Source organism: Hibiscus syriacus, unplaced genomic scaffold (genome assembly GCF_006381635.1).
Source record: "Hibiscus syriacus cultivar Baekdansim isolate YM2019G1 unplaced genomic scaffold, ASM638163v2 tig00009499_pilon, whole genome shotgun sequence".
In the NCBI taxonomy this organism is placed as follows: Eukaryota; Viridiplantae; Streptophyta; class Magnoliopsida; order Malvales; family Malvaceae; genus Hibiscus; species Hibiscus syriacus.
The window spans coordinates 12,318-31,251 of record NW_024062196.1 but is presented as its reverse complement, the minus strand read 5'-3'; the positions used below and the strand labels follow the sequence as shown (position 1 = coordinate 31,251).

The 18,934-nt window shown below is 35.1% G+C and overlaps 2 protein-coding genes and 3 pseudogenes across 3 annotated transcripts; 3 read left to right on the top strand and 2 right to left on the bottom strand.

Moving 5' to 3' along the window:
* The first annotated feature begins 266 nt into the window (after window positions 1-266).
* LOC120203256 (yrdC domain-containing protein, mitochondrial-like) lies at window positions 267-2,371 on the top strand. 2 transcript variants are annotated; one of them, XM_039203580.1, is made up of 5 exons: window positions 267-345; window positions 644-878; window positions 1,537-1,712; window positions 1,807-2,098; window positions 2,261-2,371. In XM_039203580.1, exons 1-5 carry the CDS (start codon window positions 282-284, stop codon window positions 2,331-2,333), a joined length of 840 nt encoding a protein of 279 aa, XP_039059511.1. In that variant the 5' UTR covers window positions 267-281; the 3' UTR covers window positions 2,334-2,371. The 2 variants fall into 2 exon arrangements, with proteins under 2 accessions (XP_039059511.1, XP_039059512.1); XM_039203581.1 differs by having other exon boundaries at window positions 278-370.
* A 424-nt stretch (window positions 2,372-2,795) lies between these two features.
* On the bottom strand, window positions 2,796-3,451 carry LOC120203250 (annotated as a pseudogene).
* A 4,680-nt stretch (window positions 3,452-8,131) lies between these two features.
* LOC120203251 lies at window positions 8,132-8,885 on the top strand. Its single transcript, XM_039203574.1, has one exon. The coding sequence runs from the start codon at window positions 8,235-8,237 to the stop codon at window positions 8,733-8,735; it is 501 nt and encodes a 166-aa protein (XP_039059505.1). The 5' UTR covers window positions 8,132-8,234; the 3' UTR covers window positions 8,736-8,885.
* Window positions 8,886-10,987: 2,102 nt separating this feature from the next.
* Window positions 10,988-12,356, bottom strand: LOC120203253 (annotated as a pseudogene).
* Window positions 12,357-12,466: 110 nt separating this feature from the next.
* LOC120203252 lies at window positions 12,467-15,918 on the top strand (annotated as a pseudogene).
* Window positions 15,919-18,934: the final 3,016 nt, after the last annotated feature.

Below are 18,934 nucleotides of genomic sequence, written 5' to 3'. Positions count from 1 at the left end.
ACATCATCAAACTAGCAGAAATCAATAAAAATAAAAATAATCAAATATTATATATTTTGAATCCAATAAAAAATTTAAACGAAATTGACCGATAATATAGTTTACCATTAATTTTAATTTTTGAAGTTGACTTTTGGAGTCAATCAAATCACGCGAGAAGCACATGTTGGTTCTCCGCTAACTAGGGCAAAGCTGTAAACTGTCAGACAGAGATTATGTAAAACCAACTGAACACACGTTGCACTTAGAAAAAGCAAACCTAAACTCTTGCTGTAAAAATTATGAACTTTTCCACAAATTTTAGAGCAAAGTCACCAATTTTAAGCACTCTTGTTCCTCCTAGAGGTGCTCTTTATTCCACAACCTAATTGTTAGTCTCTTTTTCTTTTATCCCTCCATTTTTACAGTTTTCTTCTGTGCGAATTTGACCCTTGATTGATTTTTTTTTTTGTAAGTAGATAGCAGTTAGTAAAGCCATTGATGGGTTTTGAAAACGAATGATGGTTTCTTTTATTGGAAAGTATTTTTCTTCTTGTTTTCTTATTTTGATTCAAATGATTGAATTTCTTTTTATCACTTCGGCTGCTGTTTCATTCTAAGCTTAAGAAGAAATGTCTTGAAAGAGTTTGACGATATGTTTCAGAGGTGCCCAAGTGGCGGTTTCTGCCGTTTTCGCATCAAAAGAGTAGATTTCGAAGTGGGTTTCCGAAGAGAATGGCTTTGAATGCTGAAAAATGCGATGTGGGTGTTGAAAACAAGTTGGAGTTGGTTCACTCTGCAACAGAATCTTATGCTGATGAAGCCATTGAAGCTCTCAAATCTGGGAAAGTTATTGCAGTGCCCACTGATACACTTTATGGATTTGCTTGTGATGCTTGGTATCTTTCTGCTTTATCTAATTTTCCCAATTTACTTGTTTTAAGATGTCAAAACCTTGTAGAATGTGAATTTGGTTAGTCAGCTATACTTCCGAAATTCATTTGTTTTTAGATGTTCTTAGGGTTCCATTGAATTGGAGAAGAATGGATGATAATAGAAAACGAAACCATTAATTTGAACTTTTAGCTTCTTAAGCCTGCACTTGTAGTTTATTGGTTAATAGAAGGGAAAATATGTTAGGAATATAGCTAGATTGCTCCACTCGAGCTTATGGCTTGAAAGAGAGAAGGGAACGGAGTGTTTTATGAAGGGTTTCTCACGGATGAATACCAGTTAAACCGGCTAAAAAAGAAGAAACTAAAGAAAATCAGGTTTTATTAATCAATATTTAAACTTATTTGATAAAGTTCTTGGACAATCTGTTCCCGGCGATGTCATGTGAGAACTAAAGATTTGGTCGATGATTTCCCAATATGAGCTTGAATTTTTTTTGAAGTTTATGCTAAAGTCCTCATTGAACGCCTTTGGTTGTCGTTATGTTATAATGATGAATCTAGATTGCATGATTGGAATAATTACTCAGCCTTAGATATCAGGAAGTTTCAGTTTGATTCATCTAGAGATTTGCAATTTCCTTTAATTGGAATACATCTGCAGTTCTTCTGAAGCCATAAATAGGATTTACGAGATCAAAGGCCGCAAGCATACCAGTCCTCTTGCAATCTGTGTTGGGGATGTTTCAGACATCAAACACTTTGCTGTCACTGACCATTTACCTGATGGCTTACTCGACTCTCTCCTTCCGGGACCGGTCACCGTCATACTAGGGCGAGGTTTGCAACTTATTTATGTTTATCAGCTTATCTGTCACCCACACAATCCTTGTCTGCTAGATGTGTAATTTTGATTTATGTGAATATTTTTCAGGTGAATATAGCATCCTTGAGAAGTCTTTGAACCCAGGATTAGACAGTATAGGTGTGCGAGTGCCAGACTCCGACTTCATTAGGATCATTGCCCGTGGTTCCAGAAGTGCACTGGCTCTTACTAGTGCCAACCTTAGTGGGCAGCCAAGTAGTGTGAGCATCAAGGATTTAGAGAACCTTTGGGAACACTGTGCACATGTTTATGATGGTGGTGTCCTACCAGCAGGTCGTGCAGGATCGACGGTTGTGGACCTCATCAAGCCAGGATGGTACAGGATTCTTAGACCTGGAAGGTACGGATGCTATTTGAATTAACAGCTTTAGTTTTATTATAACACAGATGAAAGTTCAACTCATACATTTCGCTTATGAATAAAAATATAATTTCCATGCATACTTTCTCATTAAGGAGCTCACTTTATCCGTATAGTTTATATTTTCAATTGTATTTGCAGTGCCAAGGAAGAAACCATTGCAATCCTTGAAAAATATTCTCTTCTTGAAGCAGCAGCTGCAGCAAGCAGTTGAAGTGGAAGTTGGAACGATCAAAACATATTCTTAAGTTGTATTCTTAGATTCCACTAGAACCAATGTTGGATGGTTAATTCGAGTAGAAACTTAAAAGTACTCTTTGTATAGTCATTGGATTGTACTTACATTATTTGGCAACTCATCCGGATTCGTTCATCAAATGACATGACAAGACAAAACATGCTTTGTTTACTTCATTATCCTCCGCTTAAAATGATATACATATTGTGTTGACCTTTATCATCAACTAGACTTTTTATTTATTGGAACGAATTTTCGGATTTAGATCGTGTGATTTGACTCGATAACTGAATCTCACTCACCAAGTGCAAAACTTGAATTTTCCTTGCATTTCTTGCTTACCAAACAGAGGCACCACCAATCAAAACTTGCACTTCGAATAGATAATATAAGCAAAAAAGAACAGGAAGCCCAATATTAAACTCAAAACGTCTGATGAAAATTTCCGCACATTGTCAAAAACCTTAAACTTTAGCAAAACTGTTTTTTTTTTATTAAAAAAAAAGATATTTCTCACTCTAGAGGAACATCAACATCGCCATCGTCGATTTCCTGCTGCAAATCCTTGGGGTTTTTACCATCAACGGTACACCCAACGGAAACACATGTTCCCAGAATCTCCTTCACCGTCCCTTTCAAATCCTTGGCCATCGATCTCGGTCTGATCACCTTGGCAATCTCGATGAAGTCATCGAGGCTGATATTGTCATTGTGCTTTATGTTTTTGGTCTTCTTCCTGTCCCTCTCCGGTACCTTCAACGCCTTGATGACAACCGCCGCCGCGGAAGGAACCACCGTGACCTTCGCTTGACGGTGACACGGAGGCCTTTCCAGTCCTTGGCGGTTTCTTTGGCGATATCTTCACCGATCTTCTTGGGAGGGAGACCGAGTGGACCGATCTTCGGAGCAAGGGAACTGGCTGCCCCGACTTCACCGCCGGTGACGCGGACGAAGACTTCGACAACTTGGGTCGAATCGAATTTGGGTGGCATTGTTCTGGTAGCTCTGAAAATAAGCGTGTGTAAGCAAGCTAGGGGCGATTTGACATAACTAACACCCTATAGATCTATAATTCTCATATAATGTTTATTAACTAATATTTCTCTAACTAACATCTTTCGATTGAGTTTGGACGTGTTTTATCGAAATTTGTTTATGTGGACGTAAGGCACGTGTAAAAATTAAGTATTAATATTATAAATATTTTTAAAATGATGCCTAATATGTAACAAAATTCAATTAGGGTAATATTTATGTAAAAACGTCAACTTTTTATTTATTTTTTTGTTGTAAAAAAAAACTGTCTACATTAAAATATTTAAATATTATATTATAAATTATTTTATAACTCGACAAAATTTGATTTTTATATGAAATTACACAATATGTATAATATAGTATATGAAAATTTTGAGGATAAGTACATTAAAATATAAATAATTTGATAAAAATTTTATAACTAATATTTTTTATAAAATGATGATGATGATTATGATGATAAAAAATATTTTATAATTTAAAAAATTATAAATTTCATATATTTTTGAAAAAAATATTTATTTTTAAAATTAATTGTTTTAAAATATAAAAAATATTAAAATAAACTTTTAATTACAATTGAGAGATCAAATGAATTATTATTCATTAATTATTAATTTTTAACAACAATTAATAATGTTTATTCATTTTTAATAAAATTAGAATTTAATATTTATTTTATATTTTTTAAATTAATATTAGAAAATATATTTTAAATAAAGAGGTGATATTTTTTAGCTTTACATTTTTTTATTGAATTCTAATTTTATTAAAAATGAATAAACATTATTAATGTTGTTAAAAATTAATAATAATTCATTTAATCTCTCAATTGTAATTAAAAGCTTATTTTAATATTTTTTTATATTTTTAAACAATTAATTTTAAAAGTCAATAAATTTTTCAAAAATATATAAAATTTATAATTTTTTAAATTATAAAATATTTCTTATCATCATCATCATTTTGTAAATATAAAACTTTTATAAAATTATTCATATTTTAAATTACTTACCCTCAAAGTTTTTCTATACTAGATTACACGTATTGTGTAATTTCATCAAAAAATCAAAATTTATCGAGTTAATTTAAAATATAATATTTAAAGATTTTAATGTAAAAAGTTTGTTCACAACAAAAAATAAATAAATAAAGTTGACGTTCTTACATAAATATCATCTGAATAGAATTTAATTACATATTAAGCACTATTTTAAAAATATTTACAATATTAACACCCGATTTTTACACGTGGCTGGAAAGTGCATCCCTGCCTTACGTCCACATAAGCAAACCCCAGTAAAACGCATCCCCGGGGATGCGCCTTTGTGCTAGCTCAGCCGAAAGAGTGTTAGTTAGAGAAATATTTGTCAAACGGTGTTATAACGGGAATTATAGATCTATAAGGTGTTAGTTAGAGAAATATTGGTTAAACGGTGTTATAACGGGAATTATAAATCTATAGGGTGTTAGTTAGGTCAAAACTCCAGATTTTGGCCTAGTGTATTAGAAATAAACAACAACAACAACAACAACAACGAAACCCTATTCCCATATGCAATGGGATAATGGAGAGGTAGGGTAGTAGGTTGCCCCAACGCCTGGTTGAGAGCAGCTTCCATGTAAGACCTCCGGCAGTCATAAAAATTACAAATAAAGATAAAATGCAATGCATGTATAAATAAATACATAGTTGATTGTTTTTTATTTTATTTTTATAATCAGTCTTCTTATGCGCGTCTGTAATGGGAAGTAATCCCTGCAAATAAATCCATGTATAAAAATCTATGCAATATAGACAGAAATGTAAGATTCGACTAAATTTAAAAAGAGGAAACATGAAGAGAAGTCAACGATAGCAAGCTACGAGAAGGATTAAAGTCAAATGTGTTAAAACCTAAACTAAGGCAACACTACTCCGCTACCCTAGATCTAAGCCTTCATAAAATCCAATGACAAAAATGTGAAGGAAGTAGAAGTCGGGGAAATTACTACAAATACATTAAAAAGAGGATATAGATGTTATAACCTATGATTGTGACCCGTACTACTCGGCTACTCTGGTCTTAAGTCTCCATACTTTCCTATCAGAGGTCATGTCCTCAGTAAGGGCTAAGTCCTTCAAATCAAATCTCAAGCAGTCTTCCCACTTCAACCTTGATCGTCCTCTCCTTCTGGCACCGTCGACTGTAATCAACTCTACCCTCCTGACCGTATCCGACGGTTGTCGCCTAAGGACATGCCCAAACCACCGTAGTCTTCCCTCCCTCATTTTTTCGGATACAGGCACCACCCCCAAGGACGTCCTAATAGCAGAGTTTGGTATCATGTCCCACAGAGTCCTACCACATGCCCATCGAAGCATTCTCATTTCTGCGGCCTTCATCCTCCTTACGTGATCCTTCTTGATTGCCAACATTCTGATCCATACAACAATGTTGGTCTTATTGTCATTCTATAAAATTTTCCCTTAAGTTTTAGAGGTACCTTTTTGTCACACAAAACTCCAGTAGCAGCCCTCCACTTTAGCCATCTTGCCTTTATACGGTGTGTCACGTCATCATCAACACCCCTATATTTATGTATCATAAACCCTAAGTACTTGAAACAATCTTTTTAGGGGAGAACGTGTCATTCTATGCAAACTTCTACATCTTCATCGTTTTGTTTCCCACTGAAGTTTGAACATAAATACTCTGTCTTTTCAGTATTGATCCTTAGACCTTTTTCTTCCAAAGTTGTCTTCCAAGTAGCCAGTCTATTATTCAGCTCAGTTTTTGTTTCAACAACTAGGACAATGTCATCAGCGAAAAGCATACACCATGGAACACCGTCTGGTGTCGCATAATAGATGTCGTCCATAATCAAGGAGAAGATGTAAGGGCTAAGAGCCGACCCCTGATGGAGTCCGATTTCCACCGGGAATGCCTGGGTGTCGCCAACTGTAGTCCTAACGTATATAGTAGATCTACAGTACATATCAAGAATCCCCCGGATATAAGTAGTTGGGATCCGTCTCGTTTCCAAGGTCTTCCAGATCGTATTGCGGGGAACACTATCATACACATTCTCAAGGTCAATGAACGCCATGTGAAGATCTATATTTTTTCCCTATATTTCTCCATAAGCCGTTGAAGTAGATGAATCGCCTCCGTAGTAGACCTGCCTGGCATAAAGCCAAATTGGTTTTCCGAAACCTTAGTAACATGTCTCAACCTAGCCTCTATCACCCTTTCCCATAGCTTCATGGTATGGCTGAGTAGTTTAATACCTCTGTAGTTGTCACAGCATTGGGGATCTCCTTTATTCTTATAGATTGGTATCACTGTAGACTCTCTCCACTCCTCTGCATATATTGACAGTCTCTAAAATAATATTAAAGATGTTGGTCAACCACTGAACTCCCTCTTCTCCTAGGGCCAACCACACGGTGATAGGAATTTGATCTGGACCGACAGCTTTGTCCCTCCCCATCTTTCTAAGAGCCATTTTGACTTCATCAAACTCAATCCTACTTGTAGGGCAGTCATTGGCCGTAGTATGATGGTTGGCTGACCCATCAACGATACATCTCTACAGGGAGAGACACCGTCATTAAATAAGCCAAAGAAGTAACTACCACAAACTCTCTTAATATCATCATCTTTCACTAAAAGAACACCATTGTTGTCCTTAATAAACCTAATTCTACCTAGATCCTTTTTCCTATTCTCCCTGGATTTTGCAAGCCTGGAGATGTCGTTTTGTCCTTCCTTGGTGTCTAATCTCTTATACATTTCCTCGTATGCCTTATCATTTGCTTTAGCCACTGTTATCTTGGCTTCCCGCTTTACCTCCTTGTATCTTTGTTTAGCTATCGATCTTTCTTCGTCATCATTGCATTGTAGAAACTCCTTGAAGCAAGTTTGCTTATTTTTCACCTTAGTTTGGACTTCGTCGTTCCACCACCACGATTCTTTATGTTCCTTGACCTTCCCTGTCGACAACCCAAGGGTGGTTTTGCCCACCTCTCTGATAGAATTTACCATATTTTTCCATAACATATCTGCATTATTTGCGTTTGTAGTTCTAAAAACTGTATTATATAAAACCTTACTCCTAAAGTCATCAACTGTATTAGCAATAACAATATTGCAAATCATCACCAATCATTGAATTGAGTGAACAATGATTAGGTAGTCAAGTGCAAAAAGCATATGGTAGCAACGGGAGGAGAGGATGAAATTCAAACAGTCTTATCATTGTACTTGTTACCCATACCATAAGGCTTTAGCTCAAACCCATCCATCAACCCCCTTACCAATCAACTACAATTTTCTAATACTTATCAAACCAATCCACCTATTGTTAATGATTTTAGGATTCAAGTTACAAATAATATTATATTTTAATCTTACATCCTATACTTGATTCCAAACAATTTCTCTCTTTTTCCTCATAAAAACATCTTAGAGAATTTTAGAACCATGTGTTTTTTTTATAAAAAACTTTGAGAATTTGAAATTTACTATTAAAATCGTACAACGTGCATATGCTATAACAGTTGAATTGTGTGATTATTCTTAATATTATGTTTGTAACCATTTCAATAAAAAAAATACCCCAACGTACGCAGCGTTTCCTTGAAAATATCGGGGCTTTTATGTAATTTTACCGAAGTATCGTTTTTTAAAAAAAAATAAATAATTTTAAGTTTGAGAGAAGTAGGCTATCCATTAAGGAAACTAACCTTTTAAAATGCAGGTGGGTGGATAGCAGAAATTCAAAACCAAAGACGAGAAAGTAGAATTCTCCAAAAACAAAAAGAAAACTTTCTTCTTTCTTTCAAAAAAAGTTTTGATGGGAAGCAACAAGAGCTATTACTCCAGATCCAACTTCCGATTTCTGTTGACCGATCAACAACTGCAAGCAGCGTTGAGTCGTGACTCGCCGGTTTTCGAGTTAGACGAGTCAGATATTTATAACAACTACTCGGTCTCCTCTCGTCCCGACTCACCCGAGTTTCTCACGAGTAGATTAACCAAAAAGCCGTCGATGAAGCGCGGCGGCGGAGGGGATTTTCGAGTTGGAGGAACGCCAGCGTCGCTGCCGGTCAACATACCGGACTGGTCGAAGATTTTGAAGGAAGAATACAGGGATAGATGGAGGAGATCGGAGAGAAACAATGGCGACGTGGAAGGAGGTGATAGGATTCCACCTCACGAGTTTTTGGCGAAGCAAATGGCGAGGACAAGGATCGTATCGTTCTCGATTCACGAAGGCAGAGGAAGGACCTTGAAAGGAAGAGATCTGAGGAGTGTCCGAAATGCAATTTTCGAAAAAACTGGGTTCCAAGATTAATACTTCGAAATTTCATTAGATTTTTCATTTTTCTATTTGCAACTGTGATGTGATCAAGAGGTTCATTTTCTTTTCGTGTAGTTCTAACTTCGAGATGTTTAAGAAATTTAGCTGAAATTTATTCGAAATTCGTATTATTTTTTCAGGGCCCATTTGATTTTTTTAAATGCAAAATAAATGATTTGGTATTCTTAATTAGGAAAACGTAACGTCGGAGAGTGAGGCTATTTTGGTGCCGTCATCTTAAATTATTGGCGGGGCAACGGTTATTGGGGTTGGTAAAGAAAAGGGTAAATTACTGCAGGGTCAGTCAACTATGGCTAAGTTCCTTTTTTGGCCATCTAATTAATCCATTTCGTTGCAATGCTCAACTTCATACTGAGAAATGATATGTTAGGTTATAAATTTTGCATAATAAAATATATCTCTCAATTTTAATATATTATATCAATTCACTCTTAATTTTAAATAACGACAAAACTAATAGAATAAAGAAATTGTGGCTTATAATATCTTAAAATGATATGACGTATTAATTTTAATATTTGTTTTTTTTATAATAACAATTTTATAATTTATCATATCATTTTTCTATCTGAAAGTAACATTCGGTGACAAAAATATAAATTACTTGGGTGATTAAAAAGTTATTACAATTGGGTGGTTAAAAAATAAACTTACCTACCCTAAAAGTAAAAAAATTCGTTGTTTTTGCTTTTTTAAGTTGATTTAGTATCTTTGTCTTATTTTAAATTATATAAAATTGTATTGTTTTAGTAAATTGAATAAAAGATGAGAATATAACCATTCTGTATCATAGGACCAATTCAGTCTTCTAGCCAATTTGTGATAAAAAATATGATAATAATGATTCAATTTGTGCTCGTCATGGAAAAGAAAAAAATAATGACAGTCTTCGTTGAATATAGCTAATGATTAAAGGATGACTTTTCCTTTATTGACCATTGGATTAACTTTTGTATGGGACTTGACCATTTCTCTCGAGGACTTTTATGAAAGTGCCACGTCGGTGGATCTAGAAATTTTTTGTTGGTTTATTTAAAATATAATAACAATTATATATATAGGCTGAATTAGGGTTGTAAATGAGACGAGACAGATCGTGAGTTATTCGAGATCGACTCGATCAAGGCTCGATAAATACTCGGATCGAATGGACTCGACTCGAGCTCGACTCGAGTTCTTAACGAGCCGAAATGAGCTACTCGATATTCGACTCGAAAAGCTCGTGAACTGCTCGAAAATATGTTATATTATAATTTTAAATTTTTTAAAATTACATTATTAAATATATATTAAAAATACATTATTGATAATTATAAAATTTTAAAATATATTAAAAATTCTATAATACTACTTGTAATGCATTTAATATCAAGATACTATATTATACTAACCTCATAAATCGGTACCAAGTCAATTAATTAATGTATTTGTAATGAATCTTAAACCCTAAACCCTAAATCCGATTATATGATAGGGGTTAAGTTATACACATGAAGATAACATACAAATTATGCAAAATGATGTTATGTGACTCCTAAATAAATCATTCGCATACTTATACAGAAACATATCAATATTGAAAATAAATATACACAACTTGCTGATTGAGACATGATTTTATCATATCTTAATGATGACTATCGACACCGTCATTGCTTTCAAGCACTGACTCATCAACATAATATTTCAAGAACTGACTCGACGACATAATGTAAACGGAGATTTGATGTACAAATACAACTAAAACGATGAGATCATATTTTATCATACCCTAGTTAACATGTTAACATCAATATCATACAATCACCAATTTTTTAATAAAAAATAACGAGTTTGAATAATATAAATAGTCTAGGTAAATATATGATAGGATTATGATATATATAATTATAAACAATTAAAGCGTTTTAGAATGGAAGTAGAATTTAGGATAGTTATAAAGTAATATATGTTTAAAATTTTCTTAATCAATTAACAATGCCCACACATCCTATAAATACATTTATTTAAACTCAAAACCTTTATAGAGAAGAACATTTCCTTTTGTTACAAAATTATTAATATTTTAAAAAATATACTTGAAATACATTTCATATAATATTTTATTTCTTAAAACTTGATTCACATTATGACGAATTCTATACATAATAAACACATTACATAGAAGAATTACATTTATTATACTCTAATATAGTCGTCATCCGTTCCACGACATGCTGCAATTATCAAGTGAAACCTTTGAAACTTCGCCTTTTTCCATGAACAAACGCCATTCTCTTCAAACTTGATTGAGATAAAGGAGTCTGCAGAAAAAAAGGGGAAGAATATTACAGTAAATCAATGGAAATAGCACAATAATAACCCTCGGCTCTATATTCAGAATGTTCTATATCTAGGTGAACACTAGAGGAAAAGAAAATGCAGACCTTATAGGCAGGAAATGAAATAGGATCATCATTTCTACAACTCATTTGCACACTTCCCGGCTGAAAATTATCAGCATCTGGTATCAGTGATTGGAATCCAATAATGGCTTCAACGTTAGCCTTTTCAAAGTTTGGATTGGGTTCTGACTTTGCCAGATCATGTTGCTGATGAAATATCTCTTCCTTATGTTGTCCACCAGATGAATTACGATTCTGATTCAAGGACAGTTGATTCACAACCCTTATATATTGATAACACAATGCACAAAAAGCTATGAGATTTGCAGTTAATGGTACACAATTCATCCAAGTATTTTTTAAACAACCACATCCAAAATAAAGGCAGCAAAGCCTCGATAAAATCCAGTTGGCTTATTGAACTTGAGCATTAAAATTTTAATTACCGTACTAACTCAAACACTTGTTCTGTTAAAGTCACAGAAAACACCGCAAACCTCAGTGACATGATTTTCTAAAACAAAAGAACAAACTAAAATTTGATAAGAACCCCAAAATTCCAAATTTCAGTGAATACATAAACAAACTGTTAACTCTTCACCAGCATAGAACTCATAAAAAGAGCAATCTTTTAACTTATTTCTCATATTTTCCAAGGAGCCAGCCAACATAGACGCATAAGAAATGCAAAAGACTGAAAGGGTTAACTTGATACTAAACCTTTGGTAGAGGAGGGACATCCGTAGGCTTAAACCCATGATCAAAATCACTGGAAAGAATCAACCCATCAAAACCAGAAATCACAGGAGATCCCCAATTAGACAAATCCAACAACCCGTCACAATCTTCAGCACCATCTCCACAGCCAAGTTTGACTTCACTCGAAAAGGGAGGTTTATCACCCAAATCCTCTATCCTAATAAAGCTCAGCAGCTCACTCACGGAAGGGCACCCGGTGAAGACTTCTGTAGGCCTCCTATTGTGCAAAGAGGAGGAGGATAACTTGTGGTTTTTCCAATCACAGTTGGAGCAGAAAACAGACTGCTCGGTTTCGCAGAAGACGGAAGCAATCGAGTGGTCGCAGGCGTCACAGAGCTGTGTGTGAGCGAGAGTGCTTGGTAAATAGTTGGTTAGCAGAGTGAACTTCCCTGTCGCATGAGAAACAAATCCTGGCGGAGTCAGCTCTGTAGTATAAAAGAGGGTAACCAATTTAGGCTCTCAACCCATAAAAAAAATCCAGTGAAAGAGCTAAAAGTTGAACTAGAAACAATGGTGGAGAGCTCTGTGCCGATATTGAACTGAATCAGTTAATAGACCGTAATGTTGGGGATTTATCAGGTGGAGAGCTCCAGAGATTTGCTATTGTTGTTGTTGCCGTACAGAATGCTGAAATATATATGTTTGAAATACACTGTCTTATGTGAGTTGATATCCCACATCGGTAGTTATCGGGAAATAAAGGGTAAGTCGAATGTATAAAATGGATGGTTTCAGCAAAAGAATATTAACCCATCCTCGAGCTTAAGTCGAGTTTGAATTGAGTTCACAATTGAGCTTGAATCGAGCTTACAATCGAGCTACAATCAAGCTCAAAATCGAGCTTCAATTGAGTTTGAGTCTCGAGTTTCAGTAGAACTCTTAATATTTTTTGAGTAAGTTTTTTCGAATTTGAGTCGAGTTTCAATATTATCTTTCGAGTCGAGTTTGGAAATTTTAGGCTCGCTAGTTTTCGAGTCGAGTCAAGCTTATGCTAAAATTTTTCGAGTCGAGTCGAGTTTGGAAATTTTAAAATGATATCTAAAATTTTAATACACCTATTTTTAAAAAAAATATACACAAATTCTTTTCCTTCTCTTTACACATTAAACTATTTTTTACACTTTAATTTTATTAATTTAAAATAAATATAAATATCATCTGTTTAAAAATAATTCTTAAATTTAAACAATTTAATATTGAATACTCATATTCCTTATATTTATTATACAATATAGTTTTTACACTGTCGAACACACTGCCGCTGAAATTGATCTCCATTCCCTCTCTAATCGTGGACCTTCTCCCTCTCTTGCCGCCAGAATCCTAGTAAGTTTCTCATACTTTTTTTTTGCCTAAATAAATATTGGGTTCCCTTTTGGATTTTCATTTACTTTTGTTAGCTGAATTGAATCACGGGGAGTGGTCCAGGTTAACCCGTGATCACCGTAGCTGAAATTAGTTCAACAACTTTCATGGGTTATATGCATTATTAGAATCCTGTAACATTTTCTTGACTTTTGAGGCGACGAAAGCGAAATTTTAATTAATTTCTAATAGAAATAGCTGGGGAGCTGAGGAAGGTTCTTTAATAGAGTAAGGTGTTAGAGACATCGAACATCTTAATTAGTTAAATACGTGATTTTTAATTATTTCTTATAGAATGGGACAAGGTTTTACTTTGATAACAAAAATTTGTTAAGAAGATTAATTTCTTGCTTGGCTTAATTAATTCAAATAGGCCTGTCAGCATTTGTGGATGTTGCTGCCCAAGAAAAGAAAAAACTAGAAAAGAACGCTGAATGTGAAATGCAAATGTTTTTTAGATTTTTATGTTTAATTTTCTTTCCCGGGAAAAATGTGGCCTTTCGGGTTGGGTTATTTTGGCATGAAAGAATAGGAAAGGGCGGGTTCGGTTCGGTGTTGTCAAGGTTTTCTTTTAAGAAAGTTGCTCTATCAAACGAACAATTTTGAATCTGCCAAAAACTGATAGTATCTCTTCTTGTGGTTAAGATGTTATGATTATCAAAGTTTTCATTTCTAAAATCCATCTTGTAGTACATACGGACTCAGCCTTCTTGAAACCTGTGTTGGTGCATTAAATATATGACATGGATACGTACAAGAATTCCGATAGTATTTGTTTGGCAGAGTGAAAGTTATAAATATGAGCTAGCTGATTAAAATTGGGGCTCCAACTTCTGGTAGACCGTGCACAACTACGAGTATGAGACGCATTTTAGATAATAATCTCATATAATTGGCATGATTGTGGTTGAGATACTTAAAATTTATTAGCTGCTATGTTTTTGGGTTATATTGTGACTTTTTTACTTGTGCTTTTGTTTTCATTTTAGTTAGGTTGCAACTCTTAGACTCTTTTTCATATCCCGAAAGAAGTAGCTTGTAGTATTACGAGTGTGTTCATCTTGCAGTCTAATCTTTGGATAAACTTGTGCACATTAGTATGTGAGAACACAACCACAGGTGAATTTTTGTCTTCTCATAGATCATTCATTCAAATACAGGCTTTATAATTACTTCCTAATTCAAGAGACTGATGGATTCTAGGTGAATTTACTGTATTTATATCTGTAATCTCTTGAATATGCCCTTTCTAGTTGTCTCTAGCTTTGTTGTGGTCAATGCTGATCAGACTAAATTATGTTAGGATGAGACAAGGGTTTATAAAAACCTCTTACAGGGAATTTCCCAAAGAGTTAGAGGTCCATTGCCACAGTATACAACAATTAGATCTGGCCTTGGACGCCAACCTGTTTTTACGGGAACAGTTGAATTAGCTGGAATCACATTCACAGGGGAACCTGCTAAGAACAAGAAGCAAGCGGAAAAGAATGCAGCCATGGTGGCTTGGACACATCTAAAACAATGTGAGTTCATGTTTTGGTTTGTTTGTGGGTATTTGTCGGAATATTGAAATAGGTAATGTGCGGTTGCTTGCGTGGTTAATGAAATCCTCAATCTGTTCATGTTTTGAGATGATCTAAGGATCTTTTTTCCAAGAAGCAGTGTTACATTACTACAAGATGAAAAGCATGCCCAATGTTTTTTTGGCAGTCTGATTGTGGTAATTGCTTGTTTATAGCCGCCTTTGTGAGACTTCTCATATAGATTAGAGTTTTGTGCCGGAACTGAATGATATTTGCTTCTTCTTTTGTTCCAGTGGCGGAGGAAACTGCTCGTTCTCCTTCAGAGTCAGGGAACAATGATGAGCTTGAACAGATTACAGTAGCACGGGCATTGTCAAATTACCGAAGAAAGGAAATGATAGCCATGGCAAAATCCCATAATGCCCCAATACCATTTAAAAAGAAGTTCCCTGTTCAGAATCCGAGACTGACAAGTCCACAACCTCCTACTACTACCTCAAAAATCCTTCCCTTAATCTGCCCTGAGGTGGTTCCTAGGAATAGATCCATGTCAGTGACAGCAAATGAGAATCTCATATGGCAAGCACCTGAAATCCGTGGGGCTTCTCCACAGAAATTCCCTGCAACTGGAGAAGCCCCTTATGTTCATGTCCGACAGTTTAGGACAGTCTGACATCACATTGCTCCTTCAGTAGCAATAAGAACTGCAGTGCCTGTTTTCTCTGCCCCTCTACATCCAACATCATCTTCGGTATTTCCTCAGCCACCACCATCTGTGATTCCTACTCTGCACAAACAGTCCATTCTACCTGCACAACCACCACAATCTTCAATTCCAGTGCAGCAATCACCATCTGCACTTCCCGCACAAGTGCTGCGAGCTCCTCCGGCATGTATTGCTCCACCTGTCACCATCAGGCAAGTGATTCCAGTATTTGCTGCTCCACCAGTATGGAAAGAAAATATTCCATCCATTAGGAATGAAGACACTGCAAAGGTTACTACTTCTTCCCTACCTGCTCACCTCAAGGAAGCTACAAGCACAACAACAAAGAACCTGAAAAAATCTGAGACGGTGCAGAGTTTACATCAACTCAAAATCTGATACTAGTGAAGGAAACGAATTTGAAGCAATAGGATAAGAGCCAATAAAATTTTGTGTTGGTAGCAAGTTTATTTTTGCATCTCGTTTTTGTCATCTCATCATATGAGTGTTTTATTGTTATTCTCGTTTCTGTTTTTATTGTTATTTCTGCTTTGTTTGAAGTGCTCATGTTACATATAAAACAAAACGGAACTGTTGTTAGCTAGCTTGATTTCTTGCATTAAACCAAACTCTTTGATGTTTCACGACCCCTCAAACTATTTCTTAAGTTATTGCTCGTGGGAATAACACCAAGAAGGTTGTTGTAGGAGACATTTAGGATCGTAAGGCTCATGCAGTTGCTTAATGACATCACATCTCCCGACAAACTATTGTTCTTCAGTCTCAATAAGAACATGTTCCGAAGCTGTATGAGTTCCTGAGGAATCACACCTGATAGATTATCATAAGAAAGATCTATCTCCATAACACTTCTAAGATTAGCAAATTCTGCCGGAATGACTCCGGTCAAATGATTTCTGCTCAAATCCAACTTCAGAAGGTGTTCCAAAGCACCAAGTGATGAAGGAAGAGAGACATTAATTTCACTGTTAGAAAGGTCCATCGTATCTAAATTACCAATTCGAGAGAGCTCAACTGGTATAGACCCCTTGATATTGTTAGAGGAGAGATTTCCCCATCAAGATTCAAGTCTGATAGATTAAGTGCGACGACATTGAAGGTGACATTGTCGCAAGTGACCCCTCGCCAAACACAATAATCTGAAGAAGGTGCGTCGGTCCAGTCATATATAACCTTGTCCACATCCCCAACGACTTCTTTATCTCCAACAGTGTTGTTCCATCTTCAGAATACCCCAAACCCAAATTCAAACAGAAGAGAGAAACCAAGAAGACAAACGCCAAACGAAATGCCATTGCCATTGCCCAACCTTCTTAGCAAGAAGAAACCTTTGGGTTTTTTTCTTCCGAAGAAGGGAAATGAGATGGGGGAGCGGTGCCGCGCGGGTTTTAAAATAAAAGCTAGGGTTGGTTTGTGCTATAAAGAAAAATAGGTTAACTGCAACCTTAGTACCTAAAGTTAATAAGATTTCCGAAACTGACTTCAACTTTAACCTTATTTAAGAATTGGTCACTAAACAAAAATTAGAAATTTAAGTATATTTCCACAAATTTTAGGGTTTCAATTTGGGGCTAATTTGGGGTGTTGCTAGCTAAATTAAGATACGATAAAATATTATCATACTCATAATGACGAGTATATTAGAGTATAATAAATGTAACTCTTACATGTAATGTGTTTATTATGTTGAGAATTCATCATAATGTCGGTCAAATATTAAGAAATAAGATATTATATAAAATGTATTTCAAGTATATTTTTAAAAATATTAATAATTTTGTAATAAAATGAAATGTTGTTCTCCATAAAAGTTTTGAGTTTAAATAACTGTGTCTGCAGGATGCGTGAGCGTTGTTAATTAATTAATAAAATTTTGAACATATATTATTTTATAATTATCTCATATTATTTAAAGAAAATATTGGTAATTTTATTATCCTAATGATTAAATGATTTTAACCTTGTGTTTATCTAGAGCTTGAATCATTCTTTTCCTTCCATAACTAAAAACAAATCTATTGTTAAATAAATATAATGTGTCATTGGCTAAAGCTTCAATTTGACCTATGAAATATGCCATTAATTCGAATTCTAACCAAATATATGCAAATGGTAGCTTGGTCTCCATACAAATGATAATCTTACGATAATGAAGACGCTTACATACAAACGTTTTTTCTTCGGCAATTACACCGAAAAATCACCCTTTTAAACTTTAATTATCTGTCAGACACCCTTTCATCTTTATTTACCGATCTAACATCCTTTGCAGAAAGGTGCCCCTGAAACACACCTTACGCTCACATGGATACACGCTGGCTAAAGCGTGGCCCCTGGGGCGCGCCTTATGCCACGTATGGGTATAACGCGGTGCAGGGGCCGCGCCTTTGCTTTAATTATGACACGCATAAGAAAGACTCACCCCCTGAAGCGCGCCTTTACTTTAATTTCGCAACTCCCATTCTCAATCACTCCCTATAAATACCTCCATTCTCAATCATTTTCATCACACCAAATCCTCTCAACTTCTCTCAAATACTCTTATATTCTCTCATAGCTCTTTAGGGTATATTTTATTATATTTAATATTTTATTAGTATTTTATTTAACTATTTAATTTTTTAATATTTTATTTAATTATTTTTTTTGTAGTTATAAAATGAAGGCGATCTACTTTATTTGGATAGAAATTATATATCTCGATATTTTGCTGATACGGTAACATTTTTACATTTTAATTTAATTTGAATTATTAGTAATAATTTATTTATTTAATGCATGATTATTAGTTTATAAATTAATTTTTGTAATTATTTATATTTTAGGAGAACGACCATATATTAGATCATTTTATTAGGAACCTTAGGTTAGCGATACCTACCCGTGTCTGGCCGTATTTAGTCGAGGCTGGATTCTGTCACATGGTTAGATATGAAGGTCATTGTAAGATAGAACCAAACTTGATTGAGGCTTTAGTAGAACGGTGGAGGCCGGAGACCCACACATTCCATCTTCCGTGCAGAGAGTGCACGATTACGCTTGAGGATATTTATATGCACTTGGGGCTTCCAGTGGATGGATATGTGATTTCAGGGATGGCGCAGGGTATTTTGGAATACTTTGTGCCAAGATTATCTAGGAGGTGTCCCGCGAAATTTTAACGGTGGTTGGATACCGTTAAATTGGTTAGATGTAAATTTTTGAAATTTGAGTGAGGACGCCTCAGAGGATCAAGTTAAAATGTATGAACGTCCATGCATACTGTAGCTGATAGGAGGGTTGCTAATGCCGGACAAATCGTGCAACCAAGTTCATTGTATGTTGTTGCGACATCTTGGTGACTTTCATCTGGTCGGATCACTGAGTTGGGGCTCGACAGTTTTGACATTCCTGTATAGGGAGATGTGTCGAGCA

What these genes read in the sequence shown, in the direction of transcription:
- LOC120203256 (XM_039203580.1), top strand. Translation starts at nt 282, where the DNA reads ATGAACTTTTCCACAAATTTTAGAGCAAAGTCACCAATTTTAAGCACT. An exon ending in CACTCTTGTTCCTCCTAGAG is followed by an intron (nt 346 to 643) that starts GTGCTCTTTATT and finishes GATATGTTTCAG; the next exon opens with AGGTGCCCAAGTGGCGGTTT. An exon ending in GGATTTGCTTGTGATGCTTG is followed by an intron (nt 879 to 1,536) that starts GTATCTTTCTGC and finishes ATACATCTGCAG; the next exon opens with TTCTTCTGAAGCCATAAATA.
- LOC120203251 (XM_039203574.1), top strand. Translation starts at nt 8,235, where the DNA reads ATGGGAAGCAACAAGAGCTATTACTCCAGATCCAACTTCCGATTTCTG.